The sequence below is a fragment of the Drosophila mauritiana genome, chromosome X, assembly GCF_004382145.1.
Source record: "Drosophila mauritiana strain mau12 chromosome X, ASM438214v1, whole genome shotgun sequence".
NCBI lineage: Eukaryota > Metazoa > Arthropoda > Insecta > Diptera > Drosophilidae > Drosophila > Drosophila mauritiana.
The window spans coordinates 6,022,232-6,040,652 of NC_046672.1; the positions used below are offsets into that span (position 1 = coordinate 6,022,232).

Genomic DNA, 18,421 nt, shown 5'->3' on the forward strand with positions numbered 1-18,421 from the left:
CGTATCTATAATTCTTACTTTTCCTTATGCTACAGATAATATTTGGAAAATTCTAAAATTAGGCCTAATAGTTCTGCCATCTTGCCCCCAGTTGTACGCGTGTGTGGGACTTTCATTTCGCTGATCGGTGCCCAAACCTAGAAGCCAAAGATGCGATGCGAAGCGGGCCCATCCGAGCGTATAAAAGCGCTTTGGAAACGCAGCTACATTTCAGTTGCTTCAAAATTATCGCCCCAACCGCCGGCCACCTCAGCAAATTGCGATCGTTTTCGAACCGTTTTCGAATCATTTTCGAGTAGATATCCGTTTTTTTTTTTGCGTTTCAAGCCCGTTTTTTTCTGTGCCGCATTTTCTGAGCTTCGAACATGTCGTTCCTGGGCAACACATCCGATCTGGAGTGCGAAAAGAACGAGTTCCCGAGGCAGCGACCCTCGGGCATCATCACCAAGGTGGCCGCCCACAAGCTCTCCGCGGAGCCCAAGTGGACGGACAAGCGGGAGGATGACTCCGACTCGGAGGTCTCGTCGCCGGATAACTTCCTGACCAAAGGTGGACATGGCCCAACTCATACGCTAATCATAATACCCAGGGGATTACCATTGTAATATTATAGTGATCTATAATAATGCAAAGTTAGATCTTTCCGATATAATAGCTCCAGTTTTATTATATGTCCGAGTCAATCCACTTTCCTGTTCATATATATGACTGACGTAAAGGGATACAGGCTAACCTATTGGAAGATTATGGGTTAGCCTAGGATAGTTTGGATAATAATACTAATATTTAACGTAGCAATCAACAGTCTTTCAACTATCATTACCCATCCCACTAATCTGGTAGTTGGAGAGACTAACCACGTAGCCTAACCAGAACGTAATCGTACTTACAGGCGCCTTCCTACTGACCCCATCCTACGAGTTGTCCATGGAGCGGGCGGCCCTCATCTGCGAGAAGATGGCATTCAAGGGATGCTTCAGCTTGACCAAAACCGCTACAGGCATTCTATTTAAATTCTCACACCCAGATGACTATCAGGCGGTGTTCAAGAAGGGCTTCCACAAGGTCACCGGGGCGCGATTCTACCGCAAGGTGAGCCCACCCCCCCACACCCACATCTCCAGTGATTGGAAGGGCATTATGGGGCACAAGGTATGTGCCACAGCAGTGAGGTTAGAGGTGCAACACCTTCTCGATTCAGCTCGAACGTCCTGAGAGAGTATCTATCATAAGTGTGACTAAATACGTGCCCACACACATTCCAAATTGTGATTCAAAATTTAAGAATTCAATACTCAATGCTTTTATGGCTTACAAATTCCTATTCGAAATTCTAGTAAAGTACAAAAAATAATGTTAAATGTTACCACTTGCATTCAGTAACTGAGCAAATTCAAAAATTACCCATTGAAGATTCGTTGCACCTGAAGGGGGTTTCGATGCCCCAGACCCAGAACTTCCCATCACTGTCCATTCCCATGCCACATCCCACCTCATCCGATCCGATCCCATCATCAACCGAGCATCTTCGGCCAGACTAACCCAACCGACAAGTGACACATGCAAATTTTATTTTACCCCATTTTGCAGCAAACATTCTCGCGCAGCGTGAGTATATCCATATAACCACATCGACCGATGACTCTCCTCCACTGAGATTGGAATTGACACAGCACAGACATAGACATAACCCTTAGAAAACAAAAAAAGAAAAGAAACCCCCCATAAATCCATCGATCGACCTATGTAGTTTAGCCTAACCATGCGCATGCGCAGCAGTCACTCTCCGTTCTCCCTTCGTTCTCCCCTCTGTGACCCACAGATTGCCATACCGTGTCGGCCGAGGAAGACCTTCACCCTGTACGTGCTGGATGTGCCCGAGGATCTGCCCGTGGAGGACATCCGGCATGCCATGTACAAGTTCGACTCGGTGGTGGAGGTGGTGCGCCTGCACATCTACTCGAGCCTCGCCAGCAATGCCGCCAACGCCACCTCCTCCTCCGCCGTCGCCGCCAGCAGCTCCTCCGGCGGCGGTGATAAGGGCGTCGAAGGTGAGCAGATCCAGCTGCTGCACACGCCAACCCAGACGCTGCGCCGAGCGGCACTCCGAAGTAAAGTACCCTCCAATTGGTAACATGCGAAAATATATTGAAATTATGACCCCGCCCTCGTTTCCAAGTTCTCAGCAATCCCTAGCTGGTAAATCCTGTCGTGAAATGGTCAATAATTCCTCTCCCCGCTCTTTGCCCACACATTTGCAGGCGTCTCCAAGAGCGTGGGTTCTGTGGTGGGCGATGCCATCGAGAAGGCCGAGCGTCCTGAGCGCAGAGAACTGCCTCCAGCCGTCATCCGGGTCACCCTGGCCTCCATGGATGAGTACAACATCCTGTTGCAGAACGGACTCAACTTCTACGATGCCACGTTCTTTCCCACTGAGGCCAACATCTCGCTGAAGGGCGCCAAGATCGATTATAAGCGCAGGTATGCGAATAAAATGTAAAATCTTCGATTTTGGGGTCACCAGTCCCAACTTTGGATATCGTAACTTGGCTTTAAAGCGTCGTATCATTGATTGTTATACCTTCCATAACTCAGCTCAATGAGTACTCTCACCTAGAATCAAAAAGTGGAAGACAAAATTTTGACCAATTTTTTTCAAAATTTTTTAAGTGGAAAATTTTAGAAAAATTTCGAAAAAAATTTAAAAAAATTTAAATTCTAATTTTGAATGCAGATGATTAGAGTATCAAGATTCAAGCATTTTAAGACATTCCAACTAAAATTCGGATTGGTTTTAGCGAAGATATGGGCTAAATAGGCCCATTTGGGGGGTCACCTTTAATATTTTCCTTTGAGCATCTTATTGAAGCCCCCTTCTCGTCCCCAGAATGCTCGATGGCTCGATTCCCGGACGGGTGAGGGAACTGCTGCCCGTATTCGACGCGGCTGGCTTCTGCAAGCTGCCACCGCCCACCAGCAAGCTAATTAAGCCGCCGAGGTCGTAGATGCCATACGATGCGATTACGATTACGATGACAACGCGTTCCGGCCAAATACACGGGCCCCCATGACGACCACACTCCGGATTCGGTACTACCCAGTTTAAATTACCCTACTTTGATGTATACTACATACTACATAATGCTGTTTTCAACGGATGCCAACGTTTCCGCTCGATCCGCCGATCCGATCCAATTCGATCCATAATAATTCCTCTTTTGGCTACCATCTATGTTTTTGTTGCCTTCTCCCATCTATCTATCTGTCTATCTGTCTCTCTCCCCTGTGAACTTTTCAACCTTCTTCGCTCTGTTTTTTTTTTTTTGCTAGTTTTATTATTAAAGGCCCATATAAGGCGTAGCGTCTAATTCGTTTGATTGTCTAACAATGAAAAAAAAAAAGCAAAAACACAGAAAAGAAACATAATAAAGATGAAATAAGAAAAACACTTTTCAATGGCAAACGGAAATGGAAACATTCAGTGAATTTGATGTGTCTATTAGTGGGCAAATGGATGGTATCATATATGGCAAGCACACATCCTGTTCGCGATGATATGGAAATGGTCTCACATTCCGCAGAAGAAGATAGACAAGACGCAGATCTTTGGTTTAAATAATTTTTTTTATTCATTTTGCACTTTATTTATTTTTAGTTAATTCATTTAGTTTCGTTTTAGGTATACATATATCTTGATTGATTCAACAACAGACAAATTTTTGCACAAAGCTCAACACAAAGACATAGATCGTAATATATATTCGTAAGCATATCAATTACCATACTGTCGAATGTCTTGTATATCGTATAATAATAATAATTAATTGATTTAAAGCATATAATAGATGTATATAATATATGTATGTATATATATATATATATCTTGTATCTGTATAGTAGTGTATAGTATATAGTCTGTTTAGGAAATACTCAAAGAACATGAAACGAATCAAGCGAATCGAGTCAGACACAAGTTTCGGTTTTTCGTTTCGTCATTTGGAAAAACATTAAATAGCAAATCGGAAACGGGCACAAAAAAAAACAATACATTATGCAAATAAAAGTAGCAATACAATATGTATATATATATGTATAACTGTATGTGTAGGAAATTGAAATACAATTAAAAATGTTACAATAATCAACGATTAACAAAGAATACACATATCGTAGGACACTCGAATGGCGTCCCTTTTGCCGCGGCACACATAAAAACAGACGAGCACGGGAGCAGAAACACGGACTTGGCTGCGGCAAATGGACACCGGTTTGGGCACGGAATCCGGCTGGATTCGCGCCAGAAATGTAACGGATAGAATACAGCTTTCAATACACGGAGTGAACAATGTTGTCCTTCTCCACCAGCAGACGGACCTTCATGCAGCCATCGGAGCCGCACGAGAAGAGCCGTCCGAAGGCATCCACGTACACCTGGCTGACGCCCTGGCCAGTGTGCTTGAAGAACCCGTTCTTGGCATGCTCATGCGGGAACGTATTGATCAGCATGAACTGATTCATGTCCCAGATCTGCAGGATAAACACTGATTAATAAAAACGTTCTCTACGAGTAGTTACGCCACTGAAATTCACCTTAATGTCACCCTCAATGGAGCCAGTGACAAAGAACTCCTCGTGCGGATCCAGAGCAATGCACTTGATGGTGCTATCATGGGCCTGTCGAGGAATTCAACATGATTATCACCCGTTTAAAATAGTTATTCTGTGCAAATAACTTACCTGATAGCGATGACGCAGCGTACGTTGTCTCACATCGAAGACGCAAACATCACCGCGTTTGCCGCACGAGATGAGCACCTGGTGCTGCGGAGCAAACACCAGACAGGACGAGCCCTGGTCGTGGCAGGTGAAGGCTGCAAAGGGAATCTCTTAGACATCGAAAACTTCATGGCCTTGGTCAATAGCAAACTTACCCGATACACAGGACTTTTTGTGGGGCAGCAATGTGTCCCAGATGTTGATGTTCTTGTTCTCGGAACTTTGGCCAGCTGAGAAAAAAATATGCATTGTAAAAAGTGCTCATTTGAGGACAGGCGGTGTGTTACCACATCACAACTCACCGCTAGCCAGGAGACTACACGAGCCGAGGAACACGAAATCGGACAACGCCTTGTTGTGGCACTGGTAGCTCTGCAAAGTTAGGGATTGCATGGATTAGGATGTAGGTCACGAATGGAGCCAGATCATGTGCCAACTCACTATAAACGAACGATTGTTCTGCGAGGCGATGCCAGCCTGCCAGAGACTGAGCTTTCCGTCGCCATCGCCGATGCCGAACTTATTGCCCTGCTCGGAGAAGCGGCAGCGCGTCACCTTGGCAAATGTTCCCGAGGTCCGGGGCGAGCAGACGGGCTGCTGGTGACCCCACTCCCAGATCTGCACGGATCCGTCCTGACCTCCAGTGAGATACAGCGGCATCAGCGGATGGGCGCTCATGCGCTTCACATTGTCCACCTTGTGGCGCAGCACCTGTTTTGGGTTTAAGGGCGTCGTTATATTTAATCTTAAAACGCTTGTTAAGATTACCCACCATGGATGTGCCGCGTCCCGATTGCGAAGCACTTTGTGTGCTGGCATTGGACTCGCTGTAGGCATTGCTGTTGCTTCCAAATTGGTTTCTGCACATAGGGACCATTGTTAAATTCAACATACTGAAATTTCTTTGGCTTGACTTACTGCTCCTGCGTTTGAATGATTAGGAAGGACGAGCTGTTGGTGTCCGCGTCCTTGGACAAGTTCATCATGTCGTAGTCGCACTCATCCTCGTACCAATTCGGCGACTCCAGCAGCAGTGAGATGTCGAACTCCTGGATCTCACGCGGATTCGCAAAGGCAATCATTGAGGAGCTGTTGTTCTTCAAGCAGAAGGACAATATTGACTCGTGGTCCTTGTGAATGATGCGGATGTGGTCGGTATTCTCGTTGGTCGAATGAGATTGACCTGCACATAAGAGGTTTATGAAAACTAATCATACAATGTGACTGCCAAAAGACTCACCCTCATCCGTCTCGTTGTCGTTGTGGGTGTGGTGCGATCCCCGCATGCTGGGCTCCATGTTCTTGCCAAAGATGCTCTTGATGAAGACCTCCTGGGCAGGCTCCTGGCGCACCAAATAGTTCCACAGTCGCCGGATGGGTCCAGCCGATGAACCGGAAACGAATGGTGTGTTGTCCTTATTCAGGAGCGAGCGGTACTTGTGGATGGCCAATCCGTTGATGCCGCTCTCCGCATAGCAGCCTGGTATATAATTACGGGACGGTGGCCCACGGGCTATGAGGTCGCTCAGGGCGAATTCCTGCCAGCGGTTGAGGGTCCTCAGCACCTCGTGGGAGAGTGGACTGATCACAGGCAAATCTGCACGAAACGGGGAGACAATATAGAGGGGAGCACTTAGTGGATGAAGACGAGTGGATGGATGAAATGTTACAACTACCCTGCAGTTCGATGCCGGCCACCTTGACCAGCTCCTGGATCTTGTGCGTGCTGATCTTGATGAGCGCCAGGCGCAGAATACTCCACGAGTACGACGTGGGATTAGTGTGCTCCGTGTTATCCTTGGCCTTCAGCTGCGATCGGCTCACATTCACATCATCGTCGTCCTCCTCCTCCTCCTCGTTGTCCGACTCGTGCGAGTCGTCCGTGTCGTAGTCATCGCATTCTGTAAGGGATTCACCATCTTACTAAGTGAGTAATTACTTGAAGATTTTAAAACCTACCGGTTGTGGGCGGTTTGGTAAGGAAGTAGGACAGCATGGACGTCTCCGGTGGCATGAACTGCTCCCGGTACGTCGGCTTGTCCTCCTTCATGTTGCTTGAAGTGCTGTTCTGGCTAAAGCTGCCTAGGATTTTCATGTTCAGTTTCATGCGTTGTTTTGTAATGGAAGTAACAGTGTTCCAAACGCTATTCTCATCGGCCGGCTCTTCGGATGTGGAACCAGTACCACCACTTGCTCCCCCAGCTCCTGCTCCTCCGGTCACCATTTGGGTGGGAGGCGGTGCAGCAGCGGGCTTTATGAGCAACTTCTTCATGCCGCCGCCGAAAAGAGTGGACCAGGTCTCGTTGTTGAAACTCTGGCCACTCAGGCGGTACAACAAACGACTATCGCAGGTGGACAGCGAGTAAATGAAGAGCGCCATATAGGTGGACACAAAGGACTCCAGCAGCAGCACATTCAGCTTGGGCACATCCTCATCCTTTTCCCGCGCCAAAAGCGCGCGCAAATTAGTTACGCCCGGCCACTTGGAAGGCGTGGTGCACACGCCCGCTGGCTCATCCGTAGAGTACTTGCGCCTGCGGCCATAGGCATTCCGGCTGCCCACCAGATAGCTGCACTCGAACGATGAGTTTATCTTGGCTATGTTCTCCATTCCCGGACTGGGGTAACCGTTGAAGGCCGAGTTGTTTACCACAAAGCTCTCGGAATCGCAGAGCGACTGGTAAATGCAGGATGACAGCGCCACGGCAAGATCCCGCAGAACAAAGATCTCGCTCAAAGCACTGGGCTCGATTCCCGGGAAGGGCAGCACCTTAATGATGCTCTGCAGCATGTCCACCGTCTGGGACTGCAGGTACTTGATGGGATCGGCGATCACCGTCTTGTTGCCCGCCACACAGGCGCTGAGCAGAGGCAAAGTGGTTGGGAAGGGTAGCGGACTCAGAAGCTGCTGTTGGGTCTTCTCCTGTTGGAGCTCCTGCAGGAGCAACACCAGCTCCATGCGCACGGATGCCAGGCCACCGCCACTGGCGCCGTGTAGGGAACAATAACTCAGCAGTGTGCGGAGTAGGGTTTCATTGGCTAGAGAAGAAAGTAATCCATTAGTTACTTACACAATAATGTATCGAAGATGATCATACCCTTGAGCCATCGCTTGCGTTTGGCCGCCCGCATCACCTTGGCCTCAAAGTCCTGCTTGTCCTGCATGAGGATCTCGTGAAGCGTAGGTCGCTCGGTGCTGGGATAGATGCTGGCGTTCATGTCCTTGTCCCTGGCCTCGGCATCAGCATCACCAGATTCGTGATTCGACTGCTCCGCTTGGCTGCAGTAGTTGCACAGCTGCTTGAGCGCCTCCACCTCCCGCTCCAGCCACATGTACAGCTGGTAGCGCAACTGGCCGCCATCCACCTCAAAACCGGTGGCCAGCGTAGACAACTCCTCCATGAGGATCTTCAGACAGGCAACGAACTTAAGCTGCTGCGCCATGATGTCCATCTTCGTGTCGTTGCCGTTCGATTTACCTCTGCCTAGGATTGGGGCCTGCGGCTGCGGGGTGGCCAGCTCCGGTTCGTCAGGCTCAAGATCTGGGTCTTCTTCATCGTCCTCATCATCCCACTTTATTTCGAACTTGGCTTCCGGCTCGCTGGACACGGGTGCGCCCCAGTCGAAGGAATCCGCAGTGTTTGACGCAGCGGCAGGAGTTGCTCCCCACTGGTCCATGATGCCCGTGTTGATCAGCTCCTCCTTGTTCTGCTGTGCACGCTCCTGCGCTTGGCTGCCGGCCACACTCCCACCAGAATCGTCGCTGATCTTCTGGGGCAGCTTGTTGAGCACCTCGAGCGCCAGCGCCGGGCAGCCGCTCTTGAAGTGCCCATGGGCGGTGGTGAAGTACAGTTGCCGCTCGATGGGCGTTATTGAATCCTCCAGCTGCAGCTGCTTGTCGCAGGCCACGGCACTGGGAGCAGCATCGCCGGCATAATTGAATCCGGACAAGACCACATGCGCAATGCGCTTCTCTTGCGCCGACAAAGCGATGTTCTGCCGGATGAGCAGCGGATGGGTGCGCAAATAGATGTAGAAGTTAAAGACATTGGGATTTGTGGCCTGTTGTTCGGGACGCAGTAGGTCCTCCTCCCTGTAGCTGCTGTGCAGGCTGCCCACATTGTTCAGGAGCAGGGTGTTCAAGCTTTCCTGATACTTCTTGATCGTCCAGTAGGTCATCGAGCGCAGGAAGGGATCGGGATGCGCGCGGCTGAGATCACAGCGCCCAGTTTCCGCATCCGTGCCCAAAATGTGCTCGTGCAGCAAGTGGTGGTAGTAGCAACCCTCGCCGTCTCCCTCATAGAGTCGAGCTATGATCAGGGCCAGTTGGAAGTCCTCCAGCTTGTTCATGCACACTTCGATGGCGTCGTTGAGGCTATTGGCCAGCAGGAAGAAGGCCACCGCGTGCTCGAATCTCTGCTTGCCCAACAGCACAAAGGCATTCTTCAATGCCGCCTTGCGCCAGCGATCCTCGGCAAAGTTGTTGCCAAAGAAGGCGGTCATCTTCTCGTCCCGACGTGACCGGAACAGACCCCAGACCAGGGACTTCTTCTTCATGGCCAGGTAATAGATGGCCGCGTCCAATGGCTCCTGCTTCTGCTGGTAGGCGCACTTGGCCAGCTTCTCCACGCATCTCCTCAGTGTGTTTATGTTCTTCAGCCAGTAGCCGACGCCCAGATCACGCAGTGTTGCCCAGCGAAGATCGCCTTTGGTGTAGCTAGGAATGAGGTTAAGCAGCTCCTCCTCGCTCTCCGAGTGGAAGGCCCACACGATGTTGGAGGTGCCCACGCCCTGGCGCTGGAACTGCGCCCTCTGCTGGAGCGGCAGGCAGCGCAGCAGGTAGGTGAAGTGCTTCATGGCCAGCAGAAAGCGTAGGCCGCAATCATCCAGGGAATCAGTACTGGTGCTACCGTCCTTAACGGCTCCCGATCCAGCTCCGCCGGCCATTCCGCCCGACTTGCCCTGATCGGCGGCAAACTTGTCGGAGAAATCCGTATTGCACGTGGCCACCGTATCGGCCAGAGCCAGCAGATGCATCTGGTCCAGCGAGGAGAGTCCTGGCAAATGGGTGTGGGTCAGCAGGCGCGAAAGAAGCTGTCCCTGTCGCGGACCAAAGTGCGAAATGGAGTGCTTCTCGGGCAGCGAGAGACGACGCTCCTGGCGCTTCTTCTCATCACCCTCGCTCAGCAGCTCATCCAGGTTGTCCTCCGAGTTGTGCATGTCGAAGAGCTCGTCGTAGTCCTTGTCGCCCTCAGCATAGTTGTTGCTCTGGCCCGGCGTCTCCCGATCCGCGTTGAGGAGCACCCACAAGGGTAACGGCGGAATCGAATTGATCTCCGCGTAGTCCAGCATCAGTTCCTCGGGAATTTGGGTGGTGCTGCCGCGATGCTCCGCCTGGATGTTCTGATCCGCCGTGTAGCTAATGCTCAGGGTGCGAGATCTCGACCAGCTGCGCTGTCTGGCATAGCCATCATCGTCCTGGTTAACTGTACTCGAACTATTTCCACTCATGCAGCGCACCAGATGCGCCAGGATGGCCTTCACCCAACGGATCTTGCCACAGTTGAGAAGCTCCATCAGCTGCTTGGGATGGTATTGCGGCAGCACTGGACATGCGATGCGAGAGGCCTGGAACAGACCGAAGTCCGTCATGTAGTCATCGTTGCCGCCGTCATCAGCGCCACCGCCATACGTTCCAGCTCCTCCTGCGCCGCCGGCTCCGTTCATGTTGGCCATGCTCGTGTTGCCCAGGCGACGCTTCTTGTCGTGCGACAGCAGCTGCAGATTGGCCGTGCTCACCTTGCTGATTAGCGGCATGGACGCCACGTTCTTGAGGCGCAGCTGCGTGGACTCGTTGGCCAGCGAGCGCAGATCCTCGTCCCTCAGGTTACGGGTATCCGGTACATCTTCGCCAGCAGCAGCCGCCGCAGCGGCAAAGTGCGAGGAATAATGTGGCTTCCACTGCGAGTAGACATGCATCTCGGAGTCCATGGCCACCACTAGAATACCATCACGCACCCAAGAGATCTGCATGGGCAGCGGCGGCAGACCATCGGCGGTCTGAAGGTCTATCTGCCGCAACTTCATCCAACGGATCTCGTCCACAAAGTTGGGCTGCGCCAGCGAACTAGCCTTTCGCAGGATGGGACGATTCACTGAACGCGACTCCTTCATCGCCTTGATGTTCGCCTGGGCAATGTCCGAGCTCACTGGGGTGTACAGCAGAATCTTGCTGCCCACCGCAACGGTTAGGATGTGTGAACCATCCTCCTTGCTCACCCAGTCCAGTTGGACCAGATGCTTCTGGGTCAGCGGACAGGTGTTCCCATTTTCGGCTATGCTTTTGCGAAGGGATTGCAGCGTACTGAAGCTGGGCACGGTTAGCAATCCGGATGCTGCGGCCGACGGTTGCCTATTGACGGCCAACTCGGGTGTGGTCTCGCCACTCCGCGGGGATCTGCTCTCCGGATCGTGGGCGAACGTGTGCAGGACCTGGTTGAGCCGCTGCTTCTTCGCCAGCAGGCGACTGTCGTGCAGGTAACTCAGATCGATGCCGTGACCAATATTGATTCGCGGCAAATGGACATTTTTCAGGTGAATGGTGTCCTCCAGCACCCACTCACTGCCGCCGGAGCTCTCGCACTCGTAGATGGCCACGCAGAGGTTTACGTAACGCGAATCCGGATCGGGTCCCTTGTTGGGTCGGGTGAAACTCTTGCCGTACTTATAGGCACAGGCTATCCGGCCGGAATAGGCGGCACTGATGTTCAGAGGCTGGCCCGGAATCTCGATGGCCGAATGCTGGATGCGACTGAACATCTTCCACTCGCTCCAGTGATAGGCATCGCCTTCCGTATCCGGATCATCCTCATCACCGATGGGCTCGCACTTCCAGAAACGCGAAATGGAATCCGAGCAGGCGGTCACGATGATGTACGGCGCAAAGCAGGCTGGGTAAATGCTGGAGCTGCTCAGGTGACCGGCGGCCGGCGAGGCATGGATGACGTCCACACCCTCGGGCAACGGCAGCTCTTGGGTGCACACCTTCTTCGTGGTAATCGAAATGTGCGGCGCCTCCACTTGGGGACCAAAGTGTTCGGCTCCCGTCAGTGTTTCCGCTCCCTGCGACATTCGCCTGGGATTCGGATTACCACCGGCGCCATCCTCATCTGGCTCCTGAGTGAGGTTACTATCCGGCACATACATGGCCGTCTCGGAAAGGAACGAGCTCTGCTGCTTCGAGCTAATGACTATGCGCCACATGTGTATGGTGCTGCCGCGCAGGGTTTTCTCGATGTTCACAATGTAGAAGGGCTCCTCGAAGTCCGCATTCCGCTGCAAGTCGACGATGGCATCCATGTCCGACTCGAGCAGAGCGTTCAGACGCGGCTCCTCCAGATCATGGGGATCCGCCTGGGGCGTCCTCTGGCCACCAGTTATCAACTGCGCCTGGAACACGTGCAGGAACTGCGTATTTTGCCAGTCGTGCTTGGCATCCGAGATGGCGTCCAGCTGCAAGATGCAACCGGGTCTCGCCGTCGACTGCTGCGACACAACCTTGAGCTTGTCATGCAGCGCCGATCGCTGGGCCCGCATCGTGGACGAAGCATTCGACATCATCGACGACAGCGAATGCGACTTGTGCAGCGTGTTTAGGTTCTCCGAGCAGGAGATCTCCGCCAGCAGGGTGCGGGCATCGATCACCGCCTGATAGACGCGCAGGTTTTCGCCATCGCTGGCCACGAAGCAGGCGGACGGGGAGTTACTGTAGCTGCCCAGTGTGGTGCTCGGCAGGAGGGTGGGTATCCAGGCCACATTGCTGAAGGCCGAGATCTCCGGCGAGTTAATCCTCGCCAGCTCGCTGACACCGCCCGAATGGCACAGCGGTCCCACGGAGTCCACACGCCAGAGGATTAACTCCGAACAGAAGCCCGTGGGCGTAAATACATCTTTGTCTCCATTGGAACCACCGGAGGGACCGGCTCCAGTCCCGCCGCCCGAGGGAAGTCCACCACTCAGGGGTTGCTCAAACAGTGACATTGGCGACTTGGCCTCCGAATCGGGCAGGTTGTGGTGCGAGGTGGAGACGAGCAGCGGCAACACCGGGTGGCAGGTGATGTCGTTCACCCGGAACCGATGGCCGGAGGCACGGCTTACGTGGCCAATGCTTAATACTTGGGTAAACTTCGTCTTGAAGGCAAACGTCAGCTGCCAGAGGTTGAGGGTTCCATTTGAGTGCTTGGTCACCATGGAAACCGAGGGAGAAACGTTCAGTGGCAATGCACTGGCTCCAGTTGCAGCCGAATCTTGCGAGCTACTGCTGTGCTCGGCTGCTCCGCCTCCACTAGCCGCAGCACTGCGATCGCCACCACCCTCATCCTGATCTGCGTCGCCTTCGCGATCTCCATCTTCGTCATCGGCAGCATCCTCCTGCTCTTCGTCGTGCCTCTCGAAGGTCTGCCCCGAATGCTGGTCACTCTTCAGAGAGGAATCATCCGCGTGTCCCTTGTGGAACTCATCCTTGCTGCGCACATTGTTCGCTATGTCGCGGAAGGCCAGCGGATGCGTGCCCGTGTTGAAGAGGCTGACCGTGGTGGACATGGACATGGCGTCGCCCAGAGGGAAGGCCGAAGGAATACGAGTGGAGAAGGAGACCTGCGCCTGTCTGAACGAGCCCGGATAGTAGTCATCCAGCCACTCGATCACCCAGATGAGGTAGCTCCCGTCCACCGGATGAATGGCGAAGAGCAGATCTGGGCTCTGGTGCCAGTCGCGCAACAAACACTCGATCTTATTGTCCAGCGAATCCACTAGCTGCGTAATCGGATGGGCCGGCTCATTGTTGAGCGAGTTCTGTGACGTCGTATTGGACATGGAGTTCAGATGTAGCCCGGCACCGCCTCCTCCGCCACCCATTCCCGTGCCTGCCGTGTGCTGCGAATACCGGCTGAACTCCTCGCCGCTGTCGTCAACGGACACCGACTTGGATGAGCGCAGGTACTTCTTGTGCGCATGCGCCTGCGAATGGGAACCGTGGGCATCGTCCGGTAGATCGACGCCGCCGCTGGAGGCGTTCCCGTGACCGTTCTCCTCGTCGATCACCTTCTTGGTGAGCTCCTGGAGTATGGCCTCTGCCTGCAGCGTGAAATGCATCTCCTTGTTATTCAGCCAGTGCAGGATAAAGACATTCTGATTGGCCGGATCGCTGGTCTGCATCGATGGCACCAGCGGGATGTCCGTTTCCGCGTTTATCGACGCGGCCAGGTGGAAGTGCATACCGGGTGTAACGCCCGATCCCTGGAATCCGTAAGAGTGAAAATCGTGGACGCTGCACGAGGATGGTAGCGAGGGTATTGGTCCCAGGTAGTTTGTATAGCTGGCCGGGGAGCTACCCATGCCGCCCATTGCTCCGGCGGTTCCACCGCCACTCGCAGCGCCTGCACTGGCTGCACCCGGCACGGCATTCGCTCCGGCCTTCATGTGCCGACGGATGTGGAAGCAGGTCTTCATGTGCTTCAGCCTCTGCATGAACCGATGCTTGTGCCGATGCGTACGGAACTTGGGGTTCTGCGAGGCCATCGGATCGAACTGGGTCATGTTCACCATGCCGTCATCCGGCAGCACAGTCTCTATCCAGATGCGACATATGTTGTCCAGACACGACGTGACCAGCATATTGGCCACCGAACCCTTGGGCATGTACTTGCTCGTCTTGCGCCACACAATATTGGACACGGCTCGCGGATGGGCGATGTACACGTAGGTGAAGTTCAGCTCACCGCCAGAACTTGAGGTGGTGCCATCGTCCACTCCGTGGCGATTTGATGGCGTGGGTCCGGCATTGGAGGAACCCTTGGCCGGGAACAGAACCTGTTTGTTTTCATACCAGATCTTAACCAGCCGATCGTTGCGTCCGCAGGTGGCAAAGAGCGTTCCATCCGGACTAAATGCCATGTGGTAAATGGGTATGGCCGTCTGGCAGCTCCATATATTCTCCCACGTGGACACATCCTCCGACTGGGCGTTGCTCGTCTGCTTGGGCTCTTTGCTCTCGCCAATCTCGAACTTGACACCTATTTGAAAAGGTGAAAATATCTTCAATGAAACCTTTTTTCATTCACAGTGCTCTGATATCAAATAAAAAATTACAAATGGAACTCCAGTACGAGTATCATCCCATAAACACAAACCAGACTATACAAGAAACCGAGCACATCGCTCTTAATTACAGGCATGCAGCTATTAGACACCAAAAATATTATCTTACAGTACGTAAGATGAGAAATAGTTAATGATACAACCTTGCTATTGATAATATAATAGCGCCATAAAATTGGAAAATGGAAACGGAAACACCCCACTGACGACATCGAAACTCTATTATAAAACGTAAAAAACAAAAACCCATTGCAAGCAATTTGCATTTGTGATTCATCTCCGCCCACGCAAATCGATAGTTGGCCACACAGAGACACATAGGAATGGGGTGTTGGGCAGTTGGCTTACCCGTGTGCTCCTCCTCCTGCTGGTGAGTGGGCGACTTGCTCTTCCACAGCTGGATGTTGGTGCCGCCGGTGAGGAGGCGGGTGCCCTCCAGATTCCAGGACAGGGTCACCACGTTCGAGTGGCTGGTGAAGGAGCCCGTTTGCACCCATCTGTGGGGGATGGGAAATCAAGTTAGTATGTCTTTGGGCTTCTGAATACCATCGCTAGCTTACCTATAATCCAGAAAGTGGGTATTGTGTTTGCTCGACTCAATCACCGGCGTGGGCTCAAAAATGCATATCTTATTCTCATAGGCTGCTGCTATTTTTCCGGTATCGGTGCTGCAGTCCAGGGCGGATATCTTGACATAGCCATGGTTGGCGCCCGGAATGATCTGGACGCGCTCGAAAGTGCTTGCCAGGATGACCACATTGCAGCCGGCGGCGTAGGCCTGGAAATGGCGAGGGGCGAAATGGGGATTTTGTGAGTACTGCAGTTAATCTAAGCGTTATACGATCGTTATGTGCTTTCTCAGCTATTTGTTTTCGAGTGGCTATGTGTATATAGGGCGGGTGGGTATATAGCTTTATATCGATAACAATACCCCAACTGTCCAGTTAACTGGCTTATCAGACTGGCTGACTAGGCTCTTGCCACATCATGTTTGGTTACCTGGTTAGCTAAAGTGTGTTTGATTTATTTGTTGAGCTGTCGCTGATATGCTCATTATCGTGGCCAGAAATTTGAATACCCTGTTCGATTGGGCTGGGGGGGTATACTATTTATAGGGGGAATATTATTCATGTTAATTATCTCTGAATAATTACCGCATAACGATCTGTGGCAAAGGAGCATGTAAAGGGTTGAGTCAGCAGGCTTTATCTTTATAATTGGCTCATTGATGCGGGAGATTACAGATACCCCATTTAGTTACAATAGCGATAAATGGGGAATATCAACAGAGAATCTGTTTGCAATGGCTTATCGCAATATTGGAACGTGAGCCTTATTTTGCTAGTCAATGAATCCTCCATCATTTCATAAGAACAAGGGTATTAACAACTTCGTCACAAACGAACCACCTGCTAACTTTTTGACATAAAAAGGTTCAACTACTCTGCTTTTCTGTCGTGTTTATTTTTAGATTTTTGTTTTCCTGTTTTCCCATTGCTTCAAATGTCAGCTTATGATGTCTTTATGCGTGTAATTGCGAATATTATAATATATTAACACACCGATGATACTTTTCAATGGAGGGTTTTCCGAACTTTTCGCTTACCAACCCATTAGTGTTCCCGCGGATAAGATAACTTTATATGAAAGTTTGTTACCTGGTGAAAAAACAGTGCTTTTTTTACGATATCCTATTGTATTGCTATACTATTAAAATTCGACTTTAAATGCGGTTTTAATGAGTTTATTATTTTTGGTTTCCCCTTCCAAGCGCTAGGTGGCGCCAGGCGATCATATACTACATAAATATATACATGCACACATACATCCACACATATGCAAACACTCGAAATTAAACAAATTGAAATGATGGCAAATGATATGGCGCAAGGCGGTGGGCAGTGGGTGGGTGTTGGGCGGTCGGTCTGTGAACGGGGGACTGTGTCAACGGCGGTGCTGATTACAGAATAGAATATAGTAGAATATAGAATATATAGAATGTACACATACGCCCCGTGGGGCCTCTCATTAGAATGGCGAAATGTGCACAGTAGTTAATTATGCTTCCTTGGGTTTTGCAGGAAAACACAGACCTTGTTCTCTACATCGGATAAACATTCTGAGTAAACATATAGTACACATGTCTCAATGGGTGTAATGTTTATAAACTCGAAGTTGACATAGCGAAGTTAAAGTGGGCTCTTCAACATTTTCCGGTTACCGTTAAAGGTTTAATATACGAAAATGACCAGATTGCTTAGAGAATTTGGTAGTATATAGTATAGGGATCGAATAAGGCACATTATAAATGCGTGCTCACGTTTTTTATTATGGCCGTTTATAATTCCAATTTGCCATTGACGTGGGTCGGCGAAAGGGGTGGAGGGGCGGGGGTGCTGGCTTAGAGAAAGGGTTCGTGGGCGTGGGGAGGTGGGAGGTGGGCAGCCTGCAAGCTGTGAAATTAGGGCATCAAAGGCCACCTGACCAATCGAAGGGTACACACACACACATACTCGCACTTCTATATATACCTGCGTATATACTTTCAAGCACACACTCTTACTGCAACTGGCGCATGTGTATGTGTTTGTGCGTGCGGCTTGTTTACTGCCAGCACTTGACCTTAAAAAAATAAAAATGTAATTAATTGCTGGCCAGGTATGTAAATGCAGGTGAAAACAAATATTGTGTTGTATTTGTTGTGCCACACAACACACACACACACACTCGAGCTGCACACTTTGTTGTTATCGAATTTTTGCACAGCGCCAGAGCCAGCAAACACGAAAAGTTCTCTATCTCATCATTTGCATTTGATTTTTTAATTGACCACCAAGTGTGGCAAAAAAACGATATAAAATTCAACACACACATTCACACACACCGCACACACGCACACCACACACACGCAAATATGTAAATAAAAACATTAAAGACGTGCTCCGATCGGTTCTGGTTGGAATGACGACGATGATGATGATGATGCCCCGTTTCCAATTGGAAACGTATTGGGATTGTGCTGAAAAAACGGTTCAACCTTTTGAACCAAGTGTGCGTGGGGGGGTTCGGGGGGCGTGTCCGGCTGGTTGGGCCGCTAATGGTTCACATTCCGCCACCGATTTTCACCCAATTCGATCCGGATTCGGATTGGGATGGCTCTGTGCTTACTGTAAATGGTATTCCTTCCACGGAGCCAATGGCGAAGCACCGGTCGCCTGCATTGCAGGCGCCGCTCAAAATCTGATGACAATTCATAATTTACACACAGTTGATTATCACATCACAGCGCACGGATATTGGGGTCTTGGTTCTTTGGTTTCTAGCACGAATTTTCCTTGCTTCTTGTAACAAACGACAACAAAGTGACATTACATAAAAATTAGAGTTGGGTTCTTGGCCAGCGCGGCCAATCGAACTATCGATATTAGGGATGGCACAGCATGGAAGGCGAAATATCGCCTGAGTGATTTAAATACGGTTACTCCAA

At 51.0% G+C, this 18,421-nt stretch overlaps 2 protein-coding genes across 5 annotated transcripts; one reads left to right on the plus strand and one right to left on the minus strand.

Annotated features, from left to right (window-relative positions):
* Nucleotides 1–232: 232 nt before the first annotated feature.
* Nucleotides 233–3,392, plus strand: LOC117147289. 4 transcript variants are annotated; one of them, XM_033314134.1, is made up of 6 exons: nucleotides 233–549; nucleotides 893–1,092; nucleotides 1,591–1,608; nucleotides 1,823–2,111; nucleotides 2,262–2,481; nucleotides 2,888–3,392. In XM_033314134.1, exons 1-6 carry the CDS (start codon nucleotides 366–368, stop codon nucleotides 3,003–3,005), a joined length of 1,029 nt encoding a protein of 342 aa, XP_033170025.1. In that variant the 5' UTR covers nucleotides 233–365; the 3' UTR covers nucleotides 3,006–3,392. The 4 variants fall into 4 exon arrangements, with proteins under 4 accessions (XP_033170025.1, XP_033170027.1, XP_033170026.1 ...); XM_033314136.1 differs by having other exon boundaries at nucleotides 1,823–2,051; XM_033314135.1 differs by lacking the exon at nucleotides 1,591–1,608.
* A 687-nt stretch (nucleotides 3,393–4,079) lies between these two features.
* On the minus strand, nucleotides 4,080–18,335 carry LOC117148786 (dmX-like protein 2). Its single transcript, XM_033316397.1, has 15 exons — nucleotides 18,103–18,335; nucleotides 15,495–15,712; nucleotides 15,283–15,431; nucleotides 7,875–14,849; nucleotides 6,736–7,815; nucleotides 6,453–6,677; nucleotides 6,017–6,373; nucleotides 5,695–5,959; nucleotides 5,549–5,636; nucleotides 5,218–5,487; nucleotides 5,079–5,148; nucleotides 4,932–5,006; nucleotides 4,738–4,871; nucleotides 4,591–4,674; nucleotides 4,080–4,527 (listed from the first exon to the last, which is right to left on the minus strand). The coding sequence occupies exons 1-15, from the start codon at nucleotides 18,187–18,189 to the stop codon at nucleotides 4,327–4,329; spliced, it is 10,278 nt and encodes a 3,425-aa protein (XP_033172288.1). The 5' UTR covers nucleotides 18,190–18,335; the 3' UTR covers nucleotides 4,080–4,326.
* Between the last annotated feature and the right edge of the window lie 86 nt (nucleotides 18,336–18,421).